Source organism: Bufo bufo, chromosome 3 (genome assembly GCF_905171765.1).
Source record: "Bufo bufo chromosome 3, aBufBuf1.1, whole genome shotgun sequence".
Taxonomy (NCBI): Eukaryota; Metazoa; Chordata; class Amphibia; order Anura; family Bufonidae; genus Bufo; species Bufo bufo.
In genome coordinates this window covers 553,208,027-553,233,895 of record NC_053391.1, presented here as the reverse complement: position 1 = coordinate 553,233,895, position 25,869 = coordinate 553,208,027, and the positions used below count along the sequence as shown (strand labels likewise).

At 44.1% G+C, this 25,869-nt stretch overlaps 1 protein-coding gene across 1 annotated transcript in view; it reads left to right on the top strand.

The window, feature by feature from the left end:
• MED4 (mediator complex subunit 4) overlaps positions 1-9,925 on the top strand; it is a 29,768-nt gene extending 19,843 nt beyond the window's left edge. The window contains exons 5-7 of the mRNA XM_040422082.1: positions 4,903-4,989; positions 6,165-6,296; positions 9,557-9,925. Of these exons, the coding sequence (XP_040278016.1) occupies positions 4,903-4,989; positions 6,165-6,296; positions 9,557-9,729 (392 nt within the window). The 3' untranslated portion in view covers positions 9,730-9,925. The remainder of the gene's footprint in view (positions 1-4,902; positions 4,990-6,164; positions 6,297-9,556) is intronic.
• Positions 9,926-25,869: the final 15,944 nt, after the last annotated feature.

The following is a 25,869-nucleotide window of genomic DNA, read 5'->3' as shown; positions in this document are numbered from 1 at the left end:
CATCCGAAGATTCAGAGAATCTGGAACAATCTCTGTGCGTAAGGGTCAAGGCCGTAAAACCATACTGGATGCCCGTGATCTCCGGGCCCTTAAACGACACTGCACCACAAACAGGAATGCTACTGTAAAGGAAATCACAGAATGGGCTCAGGAATACTTCCAGAAACCATTGTCAGTGAACACAATCCACATTGCCATCCGCCGTTGCCAGCTGAAACTGTACAGTGCAAAGAAGAAGCCATTTCTAAGCAAGATCCACAAGCTCAGGTGTTTTCACTGGGCCAGGGATCATTTAAAATGGAGTGTGGCAAAATGGAAGACTGTTCTGTGGTCAGACGAGTCACGATTCGAAGTTCTTTTTGGAAATCTGGGACGCCATTTCATCCGGACCAAAGAGGACAAGGACAACCCAAGTTGTTATCAACGCTCAGTTCAGAAGCCTGCATCTCTGGTATGGGGTTGCATGAGTGCATGTGGCATGGGCAGCTTGCATGTCTGGAAAGGCACCATCAATGCAGAAAAATATATTCAGGTTCTAGAACAACATATGCTCCCATCCAGACGTCATCTCTTTCAGGGAAGACCCTGCATTTTTCAACAAGATAATGCCAGACCACATTCTGCATCAATCACAACATCATGGCTGCGTAGGAGAAGGATCCGGGTACTGAAATGGCCAGTCTGCAGTCCAGATCTTTCACCTATAGAGAACATTTGGCGCATCATAAAGAGGAAGGTGCAACAAAGAAGGCCCAAGACGATTGAACAGTTAGAGGCCTGTATTAGATAAGAATGGGAGAGCATTCCTATTTCTAAACTTGAGAAACTGGTCTCCTCGGTCCCCAGACGTCTGTTGAGTGTTGTAAGAAGAAGGGGAGATGCCACACAGTGGTGAAAATGGCCTTGTCCCAACTTTTTGGGGATTTGTTGACACCATGAAATTCTGATTCAACATATTTTTCCCTTAAAATGGTACATTTTCTCAGTTTAAACTTTTGTTCCGTAATTTATGTTCTATTCTGAATAAAATATTAGAAGTTGGCACCTCCACATCATTGCATTCAATTTTTATTCACGATTTGTATTGTGTCCCAACTTTTTTGAAATCCGGTTTGTACTTCCCTACCGCTGTACATCAGCAGTAGGGTCTTTAAAAATTGTGCCTGCTCCACTTTGCCCTCTCTCACACAGCCGGCACCCAAGGCTAATGTTTGCGATTGGAGTTAATGCCAATAGCAGACATTTCCCCCCTCAGATGTTGTGGTCAAATGTGACCATGGCATCGGAAAGGTAAAAAGAAACGTAAGCGTGCAGTGCAGTTCCCGGGTAGGAATGCCTTTCCCTTGCTGAGATTGGGGAAGGTGTTCCTTAGGCCTCTTTCACACTACAGTATGTCCATTTCAGTGTTTTGCGTTCCGTTTTTCATGGATCCGTGTTTCCGTTGTTTCCGTTCCGTTTTTCCGTTCCGTTTTTCCGTATGGCATATACAGTATACAGTAATTACATAGAGAAAATTGGGCTGGGCATAACATTTTCAATAGATGGTTCAGAAAAAAACGGAACGGAAACGGTAGACATACGGATGCATTTCCGTATGTGTTCCGTTTTTTTTGCGGACCCATTGACTTTAATGGAGCCACGGAACGTGATTTGCGGCCAAATATAGGACATGTTCTATCTTTCAACGGAACGGAAAAACGGAAACGGAATGCATACGGAACACATTCCGTTTTTTTTGCGGAACCATTGAAATGAATGGTTCCGTATACGGACCGCAAAAAACGGACCGCAAAACGAAAAAAAAAAACGGTAGTGTGAAAGAGGCCTTAGTTGTAGTAAGCCAGAGTTTGTGGCAGCACTGCATTGGGACATCCTGATTTTTGTATTTATTAATGCATAAAATTCAGTTACAGAATAGAAATGGCAATCCAGTAATTGTATATTGGAGTCCCCTTGTGGGCCTAAATAAAAAATCTAAATATAAAAACTCAAATCACCCCCTTTCCCCAAAATTTAAAACAATGAAAAAAATGAACTTTGTAGGCATCACGGCATCTGAAAATTCATGTTCTATTAAAATATTTATCCCATACGGTGAACAACGTAACAGAAGAAAAAATCTAAATGGCTGATTCATGATTTTTTTTCATTATATCCCCTCCCCCAAAAAAGGAATAAAAAGTCGTACACACCCGAGAATGGTATTGTCCTGGAAAAATGTGCCCCCACTTAGCTTTGTAGACATAACTATAAAAAAAAAAAAGTTATAGGAGTCATAATATGGCGATGAAAAGAAAAACGAATTCAGTATTAAAACAAAAGAAAATGATATAAATGTAGTATTGTTGTAATTGTACTGACCCAGAGAATGAAGGGCACGGATCAGTTTTACAACATAGTGAACATCGTAAAAACAAAACCCATAAAACTGTGGAATTGATTTTTTTTTATTTTTTTTCCCTTCAATTCTACCAAATTTGATTTATTTAATTTTTTTTATAACATGGTAATACCCCTGTAAAAGCTCAGTCTACTGTTATGCATTAGCGCAGGTGGCTGCCAAAACCGGCTTATTGGTAATTACAGGGAGTGCAGAATTATTAGGCAAGTTGTATTTTTGAGGATTAATTTTATTATTGAACAACAACCATGTTCTCAATGAACCCAAAAAACTCATTAATATCAAAGCTGAATATTTTTGGAAGTAGTTTTTAGTTTGTTTTTAGTTTTAGCTATTTTAGGTTGATATCTGTGTGTGCAGGTGACTATTACTGTGCATAATTATTAGGCAACTTAACAAAAAACAAATATATACCCATTTCAATTATTTATTTTTACCAGTGAAACCAATATAACATCTCAACATTCACAAATATACATTTCTGACATTCAAAAACAAAACAAAAACAAATCAGTGACCAATATAGCCACCTTTCTTTGCAAGGACACTCAAAAGCCTGCCATCCATGGATTCTGTCAGTGTTTTGATCTGTTCACCATCAACATTGCGTGCAGCAGCAACCACAGCCTCCCAGACACTGTTCAGAGAGGTGTACTGTTTTCCCTCCTTGTAAATCTCACATTTGATGATGGACCACAGGTTCTCAATGGGGTTCAGATCAGGTGAACAAGGAGGCCATGTCATTAGATTTTCTTCTTTTATACCCTTTCTTGCCAGCCACGCTGTGGAGTACTTGGACGCGTGTGATGGAGCATTGTCCTGCATGAAAATCATGTTTTTCTTGAAGGATGCAGACTTCTTCCTGTACCACTGCTTGAAGAAGGTGTCTTCCAGAAACTGGCAGTAGGACTGGGTGTTGAGCTTGACTCCATCCTCAACCCGAAAAGGCCCCACAAGCTCATCTTTGATGATACCAGCCCAAACCAGTACTCCACCTCCACCTTGCTGGCGTCTGAGTCGGACTGGAGCTCTCTGCCCTTTACCAATCCAGCCATGGGCCCATCCATCTGGCCCATCAAGACTCACTCTCATTTCATCAGTCCATAAAACCTTAGAAAAATCAGTCTTGAGATATTTCTTGGCCCAGTCTTGACGTTTCAGCTTGTGTGTCTTGTTCAGTGGTGGTCGTCTTTCAGCCTTTCTTACCTTGGCCATGTCTCTGAGTATTGCACACCTTGTGCTTTTGGGCACTCCAGTGATGTTGCAGCTCTGAAATATGGCCAAACTGGTGGCAAGTGGCATCTTGGCAGCTGCACGCTTGACTTTTCTCAGTTCATGGGCAGTTATTTTGCGCCTTGGTTTTTCCACACGCTTCTTGCGACCCTGTTGACTATTTTGAATGAAACGCTTGATTGTTCGATGATCACGCTTCAGAAGCTTTGCAATTTTAAGAGTGCTGCATCCCTCTGCAAGATATCTCACTATTTTTGACTTTTCTGAGCCTGTCAAGTCCTTCTTTTGACCCATTTTGCCAAAGGAAAGGAAGTTGCCTAATAATTATGCACACCTAATATAGGGTGTTGATGTCATTAGACCACACCCCTTCTCATTACAGAGATGCACATCACCTAATATGCTTAATTGGTAGTAGGCTTTCGAGACTATACAGCTTGGAGTAAGACAACATGCATAAAGAGGATGATGTGGTCAAAATACTCATTTGCCTAATAATTCTGCACGCAGTGTAATTAACTATTTGGAGGATAGCCTATCTATGGCTAAAGGGTAGAATACCCATTTAAAAAAATGTATTGCTTTATAGCTAAAACAACAGATTAAGGCCTCTTGCATACGGGCTGCAATGCACGAACACCAACCATGGGACAGCCGCAGTGGATAGCAGACCCATTCACTTTAAGCGATCTGCCCGTTCCGCAAAAAGTTAGGACATATTCTCTTTTTGCGGAACGGAAGTACAGGACAAAACCCCACGGAAGCACTCTGTGCTTCCGTAGGGTTCCGTTCCGCATCTCCGGATTCGCGGACCCATTGAAGTGATGCGAAATGCCCACGGAACGGCGCCTGTGTATTTCGGATCCGCAAATGTGGTCCACAATACTGCCACGGAGTGCATACATTCGTGTAAAAGAGGTCTAAGAAAGTAATTAAAAATGAATATCCATTTTCTTATATGTCAGTGATTAAAGAAAAACAGCCCATGACTGAACTGATAAAGACTAACGTACCCAGGGACCCAACAAGAGGTTTAAAAAAAGAAAAAGTACAACTAATGCAGCAGTTTTCTTATACCTGTGCCTTTTTAAAATCTGGGAAAGCTGGACTGTAATATAAATCTAGATGAGCAGCTCACTATCTTCCATTATAAGCAGAGGACAACCGTCAGACTATTTACATGTGAAATGAGTAGCAATATGAGATTTCTTTTAGATGATCAGACTGTGTTGAATTTCACTTTACACGTTTTGTTTTTGCATTCGAAGGTTCAATCTCATCTGAAGAATTGATTAAGTATGCCCATCGGATTAGTGCAAGTAACGCAGTGTGCGCTCCTATGACGTGGGTTCCAGGTAACTACTGTTTTTTTTTCCTCTGTTTTCCTTCATTAGGAAGTTGAAAATCCAGAATTAAACTGCAGAATTTTTTTCCTTTTTCGTTTATTATTTTACAACAAAAGATTTAGGATATGTTCACACTGAGTTTTATTTGGGCACAGATTTTGCGTCCCAAAAAAACCAAACCATTCTGAAAATGCTTGCAATTAATCTTCATTGAGTTTAAATAGGAAAACTGATTATATCCATTTCTGTGGAAGTTCTGGAGATACCCGAGTGTTGTACTTGGATCCACAACTCCTAAACAAATGAATGGAGCGGCTGCGTGCATGCCCAACTAGCCGTTCTATTCATTTAGCAGGGCTCCATGGGGTCCCCATTCTTGTCATCAGTTGGGGTCCCAGCAGCAGAAGGACCCCCTCCCATCAGTTTTCCACTAGCCTGCGGCTAGGGGATAAATTACCATAAGTGGAGTACCCCTTTAAGTTATACAGTGCATTTTTTCCTCTTATGGTTTTAAAAACCGCTCTGGAAATAAGAGTTGACATGTCAATCCTTGACTAGCATTCTGTGTGGAATCCATGTCACAGTTCCTGTTGAATCAAAGTAAAGGCAAAAACCATGTCGGCATAAAAACCTCTGGTGAAAACATAAGAAATCCTGAAGTGGCTTTTGCATCACTTTTTTTTTTTTATTTTTTTTTTTTTTTTTAGCAAAGACAAAAAATGAACTCTGCCTTAAAGGGGTTGTCCACTTTTTTTTTTATATCGATGACCTATTCCCAGGATAGGTCATCAATATTAGATTGGCAGGGGTCCGACTGCTGGCACCCCCGTTGATCAGCTGTTTGAAAAGACCGCAGCACTTGAATGAGAGGTGTAATTACAACTCCGCCATCCCATTCACTTCAATGGGAACAGGAAGGAGCCGTCTCATTGAAGTGAATGGCATTGCGGAGTTGTAATTACACCTGCTCGCCGCTGCTATGTCAACTATGAGCAGGTAAACGGTGAAGAGAAGACAGCTGGACCCCCGCTGATCTGATATTGATGACCTATTCTGAGGCTAAGACATCAATATAAAACAGTGGACAACCCCTGTAACTGTAATAATATAAATTACAGGTTCCCTTTTAAAGTTATCTGTAAAGCTGACTTCGAATAACTGATGTATTTACTTGTTTATTTAAGGGGATCCTCGTCGGCCCTACCCCACAGATCTTGAAATGAGGAGTGGCTTGTTGGGACAGATGAGTAACCTCCCTACAAATGGTGTCAATGGTCATTTACCAGGGGATGCCTTGGCAGCTGGCAGACTTCCAGGTATGTTCTTACAAATGGTTTCTTAGTGATAAACACAAAATGGAAATGCTCATTAGATTGCTGTTAGTGGTGCAATTGGATGGAAAATCCCAGAATGGCAAATGTCAGGTTTCATAAAAATATTTTAGTTTATTATATTTTATGGGAGCACTCTGCTGTCTTCATATCTTGATATTTTGATGATAATGGATTGTGCCCCCAGACTTATCTATTTGCTACTTGGATTGTAACAACCAAGAAGCAGACTGGCACTACTGGGACTGCTTTGCATATGCTGCTGTCAGTGCTTGGATCTCTAATCCCACATACTCCTTAGTGGTGCTCTGTGTCTTTAAAGAGTCCATATACAATGTGTAGTAGAGCATAAAACGGCGCTCACCCGTGAGTCAAAATCTTCTTGCTTTATTGCTTTCTGCGGGTTATCTAATGAGCCACATTATACAGCACATGATACAAATCATAGCACTAAAAACAAGGATAAAAATGTGTACCTGAGACCGGTAACTTCCCCAAACCTTACAGTATTGCGCTCCCTTAGGAGATATTTCATAAAAACACACTAAGGTCATTTCTGTCGTTTAACCCTAGAGGGCCCAACTCCCTGTTTTTTTTGATAATTTCTGCCTCCTTTTGCAATAGCATTTTTCTTTATCTCCTCCTTTTGTTACCTGTTGTAAACGGAGGAGGAATTCAAGTTTGACATACTTTGTATCGTGCTGTATAATGTGGTTCATTAGGTGCCTTTAACCCCTTAAGGACCCAGGACGTAGCTGTACGTCATGGGTCCGATCCCTAAACATGGCGCCCTCTCGCGTGTGCAGCGGGCCCTTAGCCGCGGGGTCTCTGCTATTTTAAATAGCAGAGACCCGCGGCACATGTATGCGATCAGCCATAAGGCTGATCGCAAACATCTTACCTTTTAGATGCCGTGGTCAAATGTGACCACGGTATCTGTGCAGACCGAAACTTGAAGTCGTGCACTTCCGGTCCGGCAACAGCGTTCCCCGGCTGACATCGTGGGACCTGTTACCTCAATCTAATTGACTGAAGCCTCAAGCCAGCTTCAGAGTCAATTCCCAGGATAATGCATCTAGCATTAGGTGGCAGCCTTGTATTGATATAGTGCAAATGAAGTCTTCAATGATGGCTATTTAGCCATCACTGAATACTATGGGCAATCGAATGATTGCCAGTTATTGTCACCCAAGGTGACTTAAAGGTTTTTTATATTTGTAAAAAAAAAAAAAGTTCAAATCACCCCTCTAAAAAATAACCAATAACAAATAAATAAAACATCATGGGTATCGTCGTGTGTGAAAATGTCCATACTATTAAAATATAATAATATGGCAAATAAAAATAAATACACAATTTGCAATTTTTTTGTCACTTCAACTACCCAATCATTTTTTAATAAAAAGTGATCAAAAAGTGGCACACACTTAAAATTGGTATCACTAAAAAGAACAGATCGTCCCGCAAAAAATGAGCCCTCACACAGCCCTGTACACATAGCTACAAAAAAGTTTATAGGGGTCAGAATATGGTTATGAAGAGAAAAAAAAATTCCTCAGGTAAATTATTATTTTTTTTCAGTATCAAAATGCAAGAAAAATTATACAAGTGTGGTATGGTTGGAACCGTACTGACCTGGAGAATAAGGATAACGGGTCAATTTTACCACGTAGTGTAAAAAATGAGCCCTCATAAGGCTATGTGAATGGAAAAATAAAAAAGTTAGGACTATGGAAAGGCGGGGAGTGAAAAACAAAAATGCAAAAATGGAAAATCCCAGGGTCATTAAGGGGCGTGCCACAGTTTGTGTGGGAAGGCCAGACGAAATGAAGATGTGCACGAAACAGCCGTCTCCTAGATGTTAATGTCCTTGTTTAGGTAACCCACAGCAATAAAGCAAGAAGATTTTTTACTCCCGGGGGAGTGCCGCGTTGTGCTCTACTACACATTGCTACTTGGATTGTGTACAAGTGGAGACATGAGACCAGTTCTCTAGATCTGCGGGGTCCCTTCTGTCAAAAACTCATCAGTGTAACATTTTTGGATAATGATTTTCGGATAGATCGTCAATTTCTGATAAGCAGAGGGACTTATTCCCATCACTGCTGCCAGTCAGCTGTTTGAAGAGGCCATGGCCGTCTCACAGCATACCAAGCACAGTGCTGTATATTGTATAGTAACTGTACTTGGTAATTCAGCCACGTCCCATTTTCTTGGAACAGGATTGAGCTGCACAATAAGCATTGTTGTCTCTGGCCTAGGAAGAGGCCACAACCTCTTCAAACAGCTGATCTGCGGGGGTACTGGAAGTTTACTATAACTTAAAGGGGTTCTTCAGCTTTTTCTTACTAATGATCTATCCCATTCCCCGGGATCCCTGCCGATCAGCTGTTTGAGAAGGCAGTAGCACCATGGCCTTCTTGCTGTTTCCTGCAGGCCCAGTGACGTCGCAACTAGTATCACTGGCTTTGCACGGCTAAGCCCCATTGAAGTAAACCGGACTGAGCCGTGCCTAGGCCAGTGACAATAGTCGTTACTTCACTGGGCATGTGGGAAGGCCGCACGCCACTCCCTGCACCGCTGCCTTCTCAAACAGGTAGGTGGGGGTCTCGAGTGTCAGACACCCGACGATGAGATGCTCGTGATCTATCCAGAGGATAGATTATCAGTAAGAAAAAGAGCCACGGACCGTTATTTGCAGCCAATAATGGGACAAGTTCCATCTTTTAGGGGAATAGATAAACGGAATGCATACGGAACCTGCAAAAAAAAAATGTGCAAGAGGCCTTAGTGTGGCATGTTGCTGGTGTGACCCATTGTACGAACAATCCCACAGATGACTGATCAGCCATGTTGGCCAGTAATTGTCGAGCCCGTCCATTGATAGGTTCACTATGATAGGCACTTCCAGTGTATGAATTAAGAAGCAAACACTTAAGCATCGGCAATCTTGAAAACCACCTATTTTTCTTTTCATGCTTGTGGATGAGTGGTTCGACAAACTCTGTTAATTTTCCTAAAATGAACTGCCAGGAATAAAATTCTAAAGTCCTAACTTATAGCATGAAATTCAAGGATTACTATAGCTTCCCCATACAAAGACAGGATAAAGAGGTAGTGTAAATAAAATTTGATTTATTTTAGCGTGGAAAGCCATTTGTTTTTAGGTCTTGGTAGCACTTGGTAAATGTAGCACAGTAATGTTCTGTATTTGACTTTTTAGATTTGTCTTTTTGCATTTTTAGATGTCCTGGCTCCACAATATCCATGGCAGTCCAATGATATTTCAATGAATATGCTACCTCCAAACCACAGCAATGACTTCCTAATGGAATCTTTAGGGCCCAACAAGGAGAATGAAGATGATGTGGAAGTAATGTCGACCGATTCCTCCAGTAGTAGCAGTGACTCTGACTAAAAATTTGTATTTATCATCCAGCTCTCAAAGCGGAACATGGAAGCCAAACATCCCTAATATGATGAGGTGTACCTACTTTTTTTTTTTCACTAGAGCCTGGACTCATCCATACATCCCTTTTTAAACTGAAGATATGTCTACTTTTGGTGGACTATATTGTTGGGATATAAACAGAATACAGGTGTGTGCATAGAGATAAAGGGGCCGTTTCACTTCTGCACATCTCAGTCCTGCAGTCTGTAGTTCAAGTAACTATAGGCTTTAAAGGGGTTGCCTCACTTCAGCAAATAGCATTTATCATATAGAGAAAGTTAATACAAGGCACTTCCTAATGTATTGTGATTGTCCATATTGTGTAATTTGCTGTCTGGATTCATTTTCCATCGCATTATACACTGCTCGTATCCAGGAGTTATGACCACCCTGCAATTCATCAGCAGTGGCCGTGCTTGCACACTATGGGGAAAAAGCGCTTCCTGAAGCTTTTTCCTATAGTGTGCAAGCAGGGCCACCACTGCTGAATTGCAAGGTTCTCGTAACCCCATGGAAACAAGCGGTGTATAATGTGATGGAAAAATGAATCCAGCCAGCAAAGGAAGCAATATGGACAATCACAATACATTATTAAGTGCCTTCCTCTACATGATAAACGCCATTTGCTTAGGTGAGACAACCCCTTTAAGCATCTTTGTAAAACAGTCTTTTACTTGCAGATGTTACCCACTATATTTTTTTAACTAAGTTGGTTCCACTGTTTGTATATAAATGTATTTGCATGTCCATGTGTATGTATATATGTTTTTGTTCAGACATGGAGTATGCATGTATGCTATATTGTACATAAGGAATTGATGGTTATTTCATGCCCTTTTCTATTGTAAAATTCTGGCATGGCAGAAGGTTATTTCATTAAAGACTTTTTCCAGCTTTTTACACTTTCTCGCATTACACTTGAAGATTTAGAAGGATAAAAAGTATTCTGTATTTTCTATTTTTATGGTAATGTTTATTCACTTTCAACAACCCTCAACCATAATGTTTAATCAGTCCACATTTTACAGGCACTGTAACTTGCTTAGGGCTTTGTTGTCCATTAAGACTGTACTTGAAGGCCCTTTAGCCAAGTATGGTACATCATGTTGTGAAAGGCAGCCATCAAGCTGTAGTTGAAAGAATGCAGAGCCTCAAAAATCTTTTGGAGTGAACTGACCTGGCAGCTGCAGAATTTGTTTTACTTCTATTCACATTGATAGAAATATCACTCTGGTTGAGTGGCGTATGTTTACTTAGATAAAAATTGTAAGTGTCCAAAAGGGTACATGGCTTGCAAGTCGCACATTGTAGTTTTTCTGCCCCTTTTTTTGTATAGAAAAGTACAGCAAGAAGGCTAAATCCTGCAAGAGGCCGAGTCCCTTGTAATAATACAATATCTGGTGATCAGCCAAAGATTACACAAATAAATGGGACGGCTCTTGACTTTACTTTCTCGCCCATATTCATTGGGGGACACAGAAACAGTGGGTATAGCTATGTCCTCTAGGAGGCGTTGACACTAGTAAAAGCTGTTAGCTCCTCCCCTGGCAGCTATACCCCCTCCAGCCTGGAGAGAGAGCTTCAGTTTTCTAGTGTCAATAGGAGGCAAGAATAGCTCGTGGAGGTTTTTTTTATTTTAGTTTATTATTTTCCTTCTTTTCAGGTGGGAAACAGTGGTCCGCCTCCCTGTTCTCCCGGGGGAGCACGTCAGCGTTGGTCCGCCACGCTGCCTCCTCCCCCACAAGAAGACAAGGTGGACCAGGGCAGCCTCGCTCCCCTGCATCTCTCCAGAAGACGGGTGACCCTGCTGGAGAAGAGGAAGAGTGATGATGGCGGCAGGAGAAGAGGATGAAGATGAGGTGAGTACACGGAACTAGGTAAGTATGCCCATTCTGACGTGTATTAACCCTCCTGGGTCGTTTGATCTTCTCCCTCCCTCTTGGTGGCAATAGTTTCGAACAGGCACAGGGCTTCAGCATAGCCCAGCACCCACTCCCCCTCTGGCAAACCCCCTGGCACAGGAGCGGGACAACGGCACATAGGGGGGTTAATACGGTGGAATTCCCTGGCCGGCGCTTCCAAATTGCGGGAGGCCGACCACACCGCTGTTCCCCCTTCCTGGTGGAATATCCAGAACATGCAGAGAGGGAAGCGCAGAAGGCTCCCGCTCCCTGACAGGAGGAATCCCTGGGGCCGGCACCTACCACCATTATCCACCCCTTTCCGAGCGGACGCCGGCGCGGTGCTCTGGAGGGGGTTAACTGCCATGTAATTCGGCCGGCACTCTGGTGCAAATTCTTCCCGCCCTGCTACCCCTCCCCCAGATGCATGCTGAGCCTGCCCCCCGTCCTCAAAATGGCCTTAACCCTTCTACTCCTAGTGCAAGGGAGGTAATGAGGCGAAATTTAACCCTTTCCTGCCTCTTGTGCACTTGAGGCTGGAATCTTAGTTTTAAAAAAAATGAAAAAGATGTATGCCATACGGGCCCCCTCCTCAGCCCTCACTACCACAGGACCAACCTGTCTGTGTGGTACCACACTGGGCCCGTGTCCTATGTCTGATACGGAGGACCTCTCATAGTTCCCAATCCGCCCTCCGGGGCCGTTTGGTTGATAATTCTCCACCTTCGCAAATCCCGTTGAGGACAACTGAAGTATTTCCAATCCACCCTCCAGGTCGTTTGGTTGATAATTTTCCACCAGCGCATTCAATAAAGGACCTCTGACATTCCTTATCCACCCTCCTGGGTCGTTTGGTTGATAATTCCCCCCTGCGCAATCCAGTGGGGGACAACCAGAACTTCCCAATCCACCCTCTGGGTCGTTTGGTTGATGATTCTCCACCTGTGCAATCCACCCTCTGGAGTTGTTTGATTGATGAATCTGGTGAAGCGACCTCTAGAAGTTCCCATTCCACCCCCTGGGTAGTTTGGTTGATAAGTCCGCAACTGCCAGGGTCAAGATTCTGAGAGGTAGATCTACGCGCTAGCGGACCACAGCAGGTCATCTTTCTCCTCGAATATCTCCACACTTCCTCCCTGGGTCACGCTCAGACGTACCCTCCCTCACAGGAGTGGGTCCCTTTGGGGGGGAGAATCACTGATTCAGACCCTGACATGAATCCGAAGTAATCTCCCAAGATTGCGTCTATGGGGGCCAGCAGTACTTGTATGCATTACCCCCTTCCATAGGCGGAGTAATTGCACTACTTCAGGATACAGTACTGGCCTTATACATTGTCTTCTGCCATAGGTGGACTAAGTACAATAACACTGGTTTCAGTGCCAGACTTATACATTCCCCCTTCTGTAGGTGGCGGAATTGCATCTCCACTGGGTTCAGTACCTGCCGTATTCATTAGCCCCTTCCATAGGTGGCGCGATGACATTCTCACTGGTTACAAGGTGTGCTGTATGCATTACCCCCTTACTTAGGTGCTAATTGCACTCCCACGGGGTACAGTACTCGACATATGCACTAGTTCTCGCCGTGGCCATTAACCCCCCCTTCTTAGGTGGGGTATTTTCCCTACCACTGGCTTAAGTACTTGCCGTACGCATTCCACCTTCCATAGGTAGGGTAATCTGACTATCGCGCTATCCTTCCATAGGCGGAGTGTTGCCCATCTCTGTGCCTTCTGTTGCATTACCCCCTTTCAGAAGTGATCCACTTGTGGGGGAATAACTAAACATCTTCAGATGCTGCAAATCAACTGCGCCACGGCTCTAGGTGCCTTCGCTTAATATCACAAGGGAGCGTGGCAACAGTTGGTACTCAACGGTGCCCGGTACTCTTACTCTAGTGCTATATGGGTGCCGCCAGTGGATACGGTGGCTATTCCTGATTGTATCCTGTTCTTTTGGTGCTGGTTTGGGGCATGATTATAACATCCTCTGTCTTCTCAGAGGGGTTTCCTAGCATCACTTTGTGTCCTAGAGACCCCTATCTCCATGGGCCTCCATTGTTCCAGTCGGTCATGATATTGTCCGCATCAATACGTAGTGCTTACACCATTGCACATATATGGTGAGTACATTCCAGCGAGTCAAGTGTTTCACTGACTCTGTATTCTCTATCCACCACTCCTCCTTCTCTGGGAAAGTGGTTATGCTGGCACTCTAGTTTAGCTACTACAGCGTGTTCTCCACAGGTGCAGCTTTTCGCTAATGCTCGAGTTCGTGGTCGCTGCAGTGGGACATCCCCTCAGGTAGGGGTTCTACCCTGGCGCTAGCTTGGCAGTTGCTCCGGTTCAGCGCCCTTCCAGGTAGAGTTTTTAAGGTTATCTCTACTTAAACTGGAGCAGTACGGTACGTGGCTTCTATGGATAGTCTCGGGCCTCCCCCTCAGTTTTGTGCTGACGGGGCAAGCGCTGGCTACTACTGTGGGAGCGGTATTGCGTTACCACTACATACTTGGGTTCTTACTGCTTAGCTCTTTCGTCAGGTGATGGACTCTTCTAGCACTGAGTTTGGTTGCCTCTGCGGGTGGCCCCCTCCTCTGCTGGGGTATGTGGCTAGCAATACAGTGTGACTCCCCTTGCTTGGCTTCCTCCTCAGGCGGAGTTTTTTGCACAGCCACTTAATCCTTGGCTACTTCTGTATAGCGCCGGTCTCAGACGAGGAATGGGCCTAGACCTAGCCTATTCTCCTGTCTTTTTCCTCCTCTGGCTCATGGTTCATAGCCACCCCGCATGCCTTGGTAGTTCCTACGTTACTATCTTCCCTCATCTGCATTTGCACGGGGTATTTGTTTGGTGGCCTTCCATTCCAGACACGCTCCGGTCCCAACTGGTGGGCTGTGGCGCCCTCCACATCCCTCCTACTACAGGGACTACTTCCATTGGTCCGGGTGTGCTAACGGTATCTACACGAAAGCTTCCCACCTTTCTCTCCTGAGCAAGGGTTCCGGAAGCATGCGGCATGGACGCCCTGATATTTCCTTGGCGGGAGTTCTCACTCCTTATGTGTTTTCTCTCCTACCCAGGGTTCTACGGAGGATCAGATGGAGGGCATTCCGAAAAATCCTAGTCGCTCCGGATTGGCCCTGTTGCGCGTGGTATGCCGACCTCGTTCTCCTTCTAGGAGATGTCCCTTGGTCACTGCCACTCAGACGGCCTTCTTCACAGGATCCGGTCTTACATCAGCATTTAGGGTCTTGTTTGACGGCGTGGCTATTGAAATCCGCCATTCTGATGTGGGTGGAGAGGGTTTTCGGCGGACGTCATCCGCACTGTGATTCAGGCCAGGAAGCCTGCATCGCCCAGGATCTATTATAGGCCCTGGAGGTCCTCCTGGGCTTCTGTGAAAGCTGGGACATTCCCTCACTCAGTTTTATTTTCTCTCACTACAGTCCTATCCTTTCTACAATCAGGGTTGGACCTTGGTTTAGCCCTTAGTTCCTTGATGGGTCAGGTGTTGGCTCTTCTATCCTGGAGCAGCTTTCCAGCGTCCTCTGGTTCTCCTGATGCCCATGAAAACCTTCCTTCAGGGAGTGGCACATACGGTTCCTCCGTACTGTCCTTTACCGCCTTGGGATCTGAATATAGTTCTCTCAGCATTCCAGTCTTCTCCCTTTGAGCCCTTGCGGGAGATATCTCTCCGGCTCCTGTCCTAGAAGGTAGTTTTTTTTTTTCTTGTGGCTATCACATCCATCAGACTGGTGTCCGAGTTGGGGGTGCTCTCTTGCAGAGAACCCTTCTTGGGTCTTCACAAATAAGGCGGTTCTCCGGCCCATTCCTTCTTTCTCCCGAAGGTGGTCTCTGTCTTCCACATCAATAAAGAAATTGTCCTTCCTTCTCTGTCCCTCTCCTTCACACCCTAGGGAAGAGAGTTATGTCATTGACGTTGTCAGGGCTCTGATCATTATGGGCAGCCTCCAGTCCCTTCCGGCGTACGGAACCCCTTTTTTGAAATTTTATTTATTTTTTCATCCAGAGGGTCCACGCAAGGGATTGGCGGCCTCCAAGGTGGCAATTGTACGATGGATTCGGTCTGCAAATGCCGTACCATTCCGCACCCGGAGCAGGGTTCCGCCCTTAGGTGTCACGGCTCGCTACACTGAGCGGTGGGCGCTTCTTGGGCTCTGAGGAATCGTGCTTCGGCTGCGCAGTTGTGTAACGCGGCTACTGGTCCTCCTTACACACATTCACAAAATTTTACCAGGTGCATACTTATGCATCGGCGGACGCTGCTTGGGCCGCATGGTCTTGCAGGCGGCAGTTTCTTAGATGCCAGCAGGGACACTTGCTTCCATGGGTCTGTGGTTTTTCTCTCCCCGTGGACTGCTTTTGGACATCCTACGGTTTCTGTGTCCCCCAATGAATATGGGTGAGAAAAGGAGATTTTTGTATAACTTACCAGTAAAATCTCTTTCTCGCTCTTCATTGGGGGACACAGCACCCACCCAGTATTGTTGTTCGGCCACAGTTGTTGGTTAGGACCCCGTTGAGTCTTTTGGCATGGTTTGTGTTCCATGTTTTTTTTTGTTTGCTTGCTTCTCCTACTGCTTGTACACAAACTGAAGCTCTCTCTCCAGGCTGGAGGGGGTATAGCTGCCAGGGGAGGAGCTAACAACTTTATCTAGTGTCAACGCCTCCTAGAGGACATAGCTATACCACGGTTCCTGTGTCCCCCAATGAAGAGCGAGAAAGAGATTTTACTGGAAAGTTATACAAAAAAGCTCCTTTTCTAGACTCTACTTTAAATTTAGGGCTTGTATTTTTAAGCCACGTGTCATATGCCCGTAGTGGGACACTCTTGGGATGCCTGCACCCAGGTGCAGGTGAATGCACAGAGTATCCACATGAATTTATGTGCGGATTTGTGTGTTTCTGCACCCAAACCGCACCAAAAACCACAATTTCTAATCATTGTATTTGGTGCGGATTTGATGCGGCTATGGTGAAATCCGCAGCTAAAACTGCAAACAGTATTGAAATGCTGCGGATTTGATAATCCGCACGGCCTGTTAATTTTCACAAAGAATAAATCTGCAAGGTGTACTATGCTGTGACATTTCCTCATGGGAATTGGTACTGAAAAACTGTGCGTATTCCAGAACTTGTACAGTTGCCCTTAATTAAAGGGGTTCTGTAGGCCATTTTTGATGACTTATCCTCAGCTATTTGATGAGGATATGGCACTCCGTGTTAGTACTGCTACCTGTTCATTACACTGGCTGTCGTCTCCGTGGTGCAGTGTGTTGACAAGTACTCTTCCCCATTCCCTTGAATGGAGCGAGTACTTGTAACTACACTACACCACTGTTCCAGAGAAGATGATGCGTAGTTTAATAAACCGGAAGCAGCACTCGCATGGATGGCCGCCTCTTCTTCAAACAGCTGATTGGCTGGGTGTCAGACCCCCGCTGATCAGATATTGATGACCCATCCTGAGGGTAGGTCATAAATATAAATGGCCTGCAGAACCTCTTTAACTATAGAAATTGACAGGTTATGAAATTAGTTTACTGCGTAATAAAATATGTTAAATATACGAGATGGCACAGATTCATGACTTACAGCCTCATGCTACTTACCATTGATATGTACAAGATCTTTGATTTATTTTGGAATCTGTAGATCATGTTTTTGTGTTCTGGAGTTGTCATTGTAACACCATTATAGTGGGGGAAAATGCAAGAACATTACATTCCAACAATTCAGATGTGGGAGAAAAGCTTAGAAAAGATATACATATCGCCTGGTGGGATAATTGCCTTTTGTATTTACTCCACTGTACAAAAGTACAGCTAAGACTGCAGCAAGTTTTTTAAAGTAGGCACTGTGTATAAACCATCCTCTTTAAAAGGGCTGCAAAAAAATGGCTATGCCTCTGTGTGCATTCCGTGTCTGTGCTGCAAAAAATAAAACGTGCTACTATTATCTGCATTATCGACAAGGATAGGACTGTCTTATCAAGGGTTCTGCACAATGCGGGATGCACATGGCCGGTATCTGTGTTTTGCAAATCTGCAACGCATGGGCACTGGTCGTGTGCTGTCCACTTGCGGATGTGGACCCATTGACTTGAACAATGCAACATATGGCCAAAGATAGAACATAATCTATCTTTTTGCGGTATGGAGGCACGGATCAGAAGTGCTTCGTAGTGCTTCCAATCTGTGCCTATGGTCTGTGGTAGCGGAATCCATAACGGAATTCTTACATAACCTGAACCTTGCACACCGATCTTGAAACACAAGTTCGCTCATCCCTAATTATGAGGTATGGTGAAAACCTTTAGGCCTCTTTCACACGAGCGTGACTGATTAGGTCCGGATGCGTTCAGTGAAACTTGCACCATTTTGCAAGCAAGTTCAGTCAGTTTTGTCTGCGATTGCATTGTTTTTTCCGCATGGGTGCAATGCGTTTTTCATGCGCGTGATAAAAAAACAAAAACCTGAAGGTTTACAAACAACACCTCCTAGCAACCATCAGTGAAAATCGCATTACATCCGTACTTGCTTGCGGATGCAATACGTTTTTCACTGAAGCCCCATTCACTTCTATGTGGCCAGGCCTGCGTGAAAAATGCAGAATATAGAACATGCTGCGTTTTTCATGCAAAGCAGAACTGATACATGAAAAAAATAAATATGTACACAGACCCATTGAAATGAATGGGTCAGGATTCAGTGTGGGTGCAATGTGTTCACATCACGCATTGCACCTGCGCGGAAAACTCGCTTGTGTGAAAGGGGTCTAATGGATGCTTAAAACACAGGATCCGTTTTTGTTTTTTACTTTCCGTTCTGACTGCTCAGAAGAACAGAAAATAAATGGAGATGTGACCTCAGCCTAATTCCTCATGCACACAAACGTTGTTAGGCTCTGTGGACCTATTCACTTCAGTGGGGCCGCTAAAGTGGCGGAAGGCACTCCATACCTCAGATCCATGCCCGCAAATAAAATAAAATAGAACATGGATACGACTAGTCTATTGGGGGCCAGACCTTCCGTTCCGCAAAACAAGGCATGGCCATATGTATGAGGCCTAAAGCAGATTTGGTGCACAAATTGAAAATCCGTTCCATACATCTCAATGGCGTTGCTGCTGCAGCAGGATTTCTCCAAGTCTTTCAGTCATCAAAACCATGCAACACCATCCTAGGCAATATACAGTGGGTTGTTAAATATATATATATATATATATATATATATATATATATAGGAAAAAGGCAGCACTCGAAGGAAATAAAATTAAAAAAAACTATTCACCTCAGTGGCAATAGCGACGGTTCAGCTCTATACCAGAGCCTTTCTCAAGCAAAGTAACAGGACATAGTGAACAATATACACTGCTCAAAAAAATAAAGGGAACACTTAAACAACACAATGTAACTCCGAGTCAATCACACTTCTGTGAAATCAAACTGTCCACTTTGGAAGCAACACTGAGTGACAATCAATTTCACATGCTGTTGTGCAAATGGGATAGACAACAGGTGGAAATTATAGGCAATTAGCAAGACACCCGCAATAAAGGAGTGGTTCTGCAGGTGGTGACCACAGATCACTTCTCAGTTCCTATGCTTCCTGGCTGATGTTTTGGTCACTTTTGAATGCTGGCGGTGCTTTCACTCTAGTGGTAGCATGAGACGGAGTCTACAACTCACACAAGTTGCTCAGGTAGTGCAGCTTATCCAGGATGGCACATCAATGCGAGCTGTGGCAAGAAGGTTTGCTGTGTCTGTCAGCGTAGTGTCCAGAGCATGGAGGTGCTACCAGGAGACAGGCCAGTACATCAGGGGACGTGGAGGAGGCCGTAGGAGGGCAACAACCCAGCAGCAGGACCGCTACCTCCGCCTTTGTGCAAGGAGGAACAGGAGGAGCACTGCCAGAGCCCTGCAAAATGACCTCCAGCAGGCCACAAATGTGCATGTGTCTGCTCAAACGGTCAGAAACAGACTCTCCATGAGGGTGATATGAGGGCCCGACGTCCACAGGTGGGGGTTGTGCTTACAGCCCAACACCGTGCAGGACATTTGGCATTTGCCAAAGAACACCAAGATTGGCAAATTCGCCACTGGCGCCCTGTGCTCTTCACAGATGAAAGCAGGTTCACACTGAGCACATGTGACAGACGTGACAGAGTCTGGAGACGCCGTGGAGAACGTTCTGCTGCCTGCAACATCCTCCAGCATGACCGGTTTGGCATTGGGTCAATAATGGTGTGGGGTGGCATTTCTTTGGAGGGCCGCACAGCCCTCCATGTGCTCGCCAGAGGTAGCCTGACTGCCATTAGGTACCGAGATGAGATCCTCAGACCCCTTGTGAGACCATATGCTGGTGCGGTTGGCCTTGGGTTCCTCCCAATGCAAGACAATGCTAGACCTCATGTGGCTTGAGTGTGTCAGAAGTTCCTGCAAGACGAAGGCATTGATGCTATGGACTGACCCGCCAGTTCCCCAGACCTGAATCCAATTGAGCACATCTGGGACATCATGTCTCGCTCTATCCACCAACGTCACGTTGCACCACAGACTGTCCAGGAGTTGGCAGATGCTTTAGTCCAGGTCTGGGAGGAGATCCCTCAGGAGACCGTCCAACACCTCATCAGGAGCATGCACAGGCGTTGTAGGGAGGTCATACAGGCACGTGGAGGCCACACACACAACTGAGCCTCATTTTGACTTGTTTTAAGGACATTACATCAAAGTTGGATCAGCCTGTAGTGTGTTTTTCCACTTTAATTTTGAGTGTGACTCCAAATCCAGACCTCCATGGGTTGAAAAATTTGATTTCCATTTTTTTATTTTTGTGTGATTTTGTTGTCAGCACATTCAACTATGTAAAGAACAAAGTATTTCAGAAGAATATTTAATTAACTCAGATCTAGGATGTGTTATTTTTGTGTTCCCTTTATTTTTTTGAGCAGTGTATATACACACCCACAACTGATTACATCATATCATGTGACTAATACAAAATTAGTGCATTAACTCCTCATAGTGTCTGGCTCTGACTCAATTTTCAGCCACATTTCTGTCTTCCTCAACAAGTTATTACGTAATTTTGCCATTGGAGCAAACTCCTATATTTTGGATACATCAGATTTTTGGAATAAACTGCATTCTATCAATATATCACATTTAGATGATGTCATTTTGGCATCATTCAATGTACGGTAGTTTCGCTTTACACCTTTATAGATCATTGCAAAGGGCTTAAAGCGGTGTCACATATGTTACAACATTCCTCATTTACTGAACAGGCATGCCAGTTCATCCTGGCGTTGTTGGAAATAACATTGCGGTATAATTACTTTTTGTTTCAAGATCAGTACATACAGCGTCAAGGCGTGGCGATGGGGTCCAATGTGGCCCCAACCTACGCTAATATCTATATGGGGGTCTATGAGGAAGATGTTGTCTACGTCTCCCACCACTACAGTCATGTACTGGCGTGGTGGCGTTATGTGGACATCTTCCTCATATGGACAGGTTCCTTGCCGCAATTACTTGAGTTTCAGGATTTTCTGAATAGTATCGATGATACTCTACAGTTTACACTTGTGCACTCCCAGAAAGAGATTCAGTTTTTGGACACTAAGGTTATTTTATCTGATGGCAAATTATGCACAGAAGTATTTACTAAACCAACTGACAAAAACTCTCTTTTAGAGTATAATAGTAACCATCCGAGATCTATGATCAAATCTTTACCCTATTCACAATTTGTTAGGGCGCAGCGGATTACCTCAGATCCAGTGGTGCTTAACAACACTTTGAATGTGATGGTGGGCAAATTCCTGGATCGAGGTTATCCTTCTAAACTTTTAAAGCAACAAGGGGACAGAATCCATGACCAAGATAATACAACACTTTCTAAAAAGCTGATTCGTGCCAACACTAAGAGAATTCCATTCATCTCTACTTATACGGAATACAGTATAGATATTTCCAAAATTATAAAAAAAACATTGGAATTTATTAAAGGGTTGTCACAAATCTGTCATTGAATTTCAGTCATTATCATTGATGTCATATCGTAGAACAAAAAGTTTGCGTGATCAACTTGTAAGAGTTGATGTTGGCCCAAGCAGAATGGTGGAACAAACCACAATAACTTCGGCGGGACTTGGTTGTTTCCCATGTCTTGGGTGTGTAAATTGTCGCTATATAAAAGGAAAAAGCTTTTTGCATCCTCATACAGGGGTGCAATATCCAATACGGTTCCACTTAAACTGTAATTCAAGTTATGTTGTGTATGTCCTTACCTACCCATGTAAATTATTGTACGTGGGGGGAAACCTCCACTGACTTGAAAACATGGCTCAACAACCACAGATTATCCATTAGGAAGAAGCGCCCTGACTTGCCGGTCTCAAAACATTTTCTTGAAATAAAACATATTGAAAGGGACCTTAAATGTTATATAATTGATCATGTACCCATGCCAAGACGAGGAGGTAATAGATCCACTCTGTTGAAGAAAAAAGAACTAGAGTGGATCTATGTACTTAATTCTCTCAAACCAAGTGGTCTAAATGTAGAATACAATGTAGGATTGGTTAGATAGGATTGTGGCTTGCCCTTATTTCTCCCCTGTTCTGGACCGACCACTAATGCTATTCTGTGTTGGGTAGTTAGTATTTGGACTATTAATGTTCTTTCATTACCCATATTCTAAAAGATTTTCTTTCTCTTTTTTCTTGGTTTTATCCAGATATGCCGATGAAGATAGACATGATGAGATCAGAATACTACACTGGTCTGATGCAGTGTTTAGGGTCGTTGTCTTGTTGAAAGATCCAGCCCCGACACAGCTTCAGCTTTGTGTCATGGTCGTGACTCCTTGAGCCGCATGCAGTTGCCTGCGGTCTGGTCTTGTTGTCAATCACAGGTGAGGGCTGTTAGTATTATGCCTCACGTGTGGTTGCCGCTGGCAACATGATGTTATTTGGCAGTATAGCAGCCTGAGCTGGTTGCTAGGCAGCTTGCTGTCAAGTGCATGCGGTTGCAACTGGCAACCTGTCTTTGTAGGTGTGCACTTTGTATGTTTGGTGTGCACGGGATTTAAGTTATGTGTGCATTTCCCCTTTAAGTGACACTTACCTTTTCTGGTGTTGGAAGGGTTAATTCCTTTCCTAGTATGTCTGTGTGGGTGTGGCTACTTAGCCTCTGCTGGAAGCCTGTAGCTGAGGGGTACTCCAGGCATGTTATGCTGGAGTCATCCTCCTGGTATCCTGATGCCATCTATCCAGTGAGGGCCACCCTTGTGGTCATGAAACTAATGTATTAATGTTATGCTTATGTTTGTGTGGAGTCTCACCTCATTGCAGTTATGGATCTGGTTTCCTGTGTGAGTTTATGTTGTGTCCTTTTGTGTTTGGTGTGGATAACAGCTATTGAGCACGGGTTCCAGTCAGTGTGTCTGTGGCAGGTAGGTGTGGAAGTGGTTTCACTCGCCTGCCATATCCATATGCTGTTGATGTTCCCCTTTCCTTGCAGCTTGGCCAGTGAGACTCCTGTTCCTCTGTGTCTAGGAGGAACAGGTAGTCTTACCCTGCTCCTAGTCCAGGGATCTCTGGAGGGCTAGTAGGGACTCGAGGTTCCTGAGTATGAGCCCTCCTACCATCTGGGTTGGCTCATACAGTTAGGAGTCAGGGTCAGAGTTAGGGACGCTTTAGGAGGTGACCTGCTCCCTAATTCTGTTGTCCAGGCCTAGCAGCTTCCTTATCCCTAACATCGCACGGATGAGGATTTTCCCCCACTCTCATCCGTGACACTTTGTCACTGATTCCTGGACATTGGTCTCCAGAATCTGCTGATACTGAGTGGAATCCATGCGTCCCTCAACTTTGACAAGATTCCCAGTCCCTGCACTGGCCACACAGCCCCACAGCATGATGGAACCAACACATTTTACTGTAGGTAGCAGGTGTTTTTCTTGGAATGCTGTGTTCTTTTTCCTCCATGCATAACGCCCCTTGTTATGGCACCTTATTCCAAAATGAAGCTGGCTTGTCCAAATGTGCTTTAGCCCACCTTAAGAGGCACTTTTTGTGCTGTGGGCGGAGAAAAGGCTTCCTCTGCATCACTCTCGCATACAGCATCTCCTTGTGTAAAGTGCGCCGAATGGTTGAACGATGCACAGTGACTCCATCTGCAGCAAGATGATGTTGTAGGTCTTTGGTGCTGGTCTGTGGGTTGACTCTCACTGTTCTCACCATTCGTCGCTTCTGTCTATCCGAGATTTTTCTTGGTCTGCCACTTCGAGCCTTAACTTGAACTGAGCCTGTAGTCTTCCATTTCCTTAATATGTTCCTAACTATGGAAACAGACAGCTTTCTGTATCCTTCCCCTAAACCATGATGGTGAACAATCTTTGTCTTCAGGTCATTTGAGAGTTGTTTTGAGACCCCCATGTTGCTACTCTTCAGAGAAAATTTAAAAGAGGAGGGAAACTTACAAATGACCCCCTTAAATACTCTCTCATAATTGGATTCACCTGTGTATGTAGGTCAGGGGTCACTGAGCTTACCAAGCCAATTTGAGTTCCAATAATTAGTTCTAAAGGTTTTGGAATCAATAAAATGACAAGAGTGCCAAAATTTATGCACCTGCCTAATTTTGTTTAAACAATTATAGCACACTTTCTGTAAATCCAATAAACTTCATTTCACTTCTCAAATATTAGTGTGTGTCTCCTATATGATATATTTAACTGACATTTTTTTATCGTAACAACCAACGATTTATACAGGAAAATCATGACGATTAACAAGGTTGCCCAAACTTTCACATCCCACTGTATGTATGTATATATATATATATATATATATATATATACACTAAAGAATTATTAGGAACACCTGTTCTATTTCTCATGAATGCAATTATCTAGTCACCCAATCACATGGCAGTTGCTTCAATGCATTTAGGGGTGTGGTCCTGGTCAAGACAATCTCCTGAACTCCAAACTGAATGTCAGAATGGGAAAGAAAGGCGATTTAAGCAATTTTGAGCGAGGCATGGTTGTTGGTGCCAGACGGGCCGGTCTGAGTATTTCACAATCTGCTCAGTTACTGGGATTTTCACGCACAACCATTTCTAGGGTTTACAGAGAATGGTGTGAAAAGGGAAAAACATCCAGTATGCGGCAGTCCTGTGGGCAAAAATGCCTTGTGGATGCTAGAGGTCAGAGGAGAATGGGCCGACTGATTCAAGCTGATAGAAGAGCAACGTTGACTGAAATACCCACTCGTTACAACCGAGGTATGCAGCAAAGCATTTGTGAAGCCACAACACGCACAACCTTGAGGCGGATGGGCTACAACAGCAGAAGACCCCACCGGGTACCACTCATCTTCGCTACAAATAGGAAAAAGAGGCTACAATTTGCACGAGCTCACCAAAATTGGACTGTTGAAGACTGGAAAAATGTTGCCTGGTCTGATGAGTCTCGATTTCTGTTGAGACATTCAAATGGTAGAGTCCGAATTTGGCGTAAACAGAATGAGAACATGTATCCATCCACTGATGGCTACTTGCAGCAGGATAATGCACCATGTCACAAAGCTCGAATCATTTCAAATTGGTTTCTTGAACATGACAATGAGTTCACTGTACTAAAATGGCCCCCACAGTCACCAGATCTCAACCCAATAGAGCATCTTTGGGATGTGGTGGAACGGGAGCTTCGTGCCCTGGATGTGCATCCCTCAAATCTCCATCAACTGCAAGATGCTGTCCTATCAATATGGGCCAACATTTCTAAAGAATGCTATCAGCACCTTGTTGAATCAATGCCACGTAGAATTAAGGCAGTTCTGAAGGCAAAAGGGGGTCCAACACCGTATTAGTATGGTGTTCCTAATAATTCTTTAGGTGAGTGTGTACACACCCCTGTTAAAATGTCAGGTTTCTGTGATGTAAAAAAAATGACAAAGATAAATCATTTCAGAACTTTTTTCCACCTTTAGGGTCCATTCACACGTCCGCAATTTCGTTCCGCATTTTGCGAAACGGAATTGCGGACGCATTCATTTCTATGGGGCAGCACAATGTGCTGTGCGAATCCACACTTCCGGGTCCGCAATTCCGATCCCGAAAAATATAGAACATGTCCTATTCTTGTCCGCAATTGCGGACAAGAATAGGCATT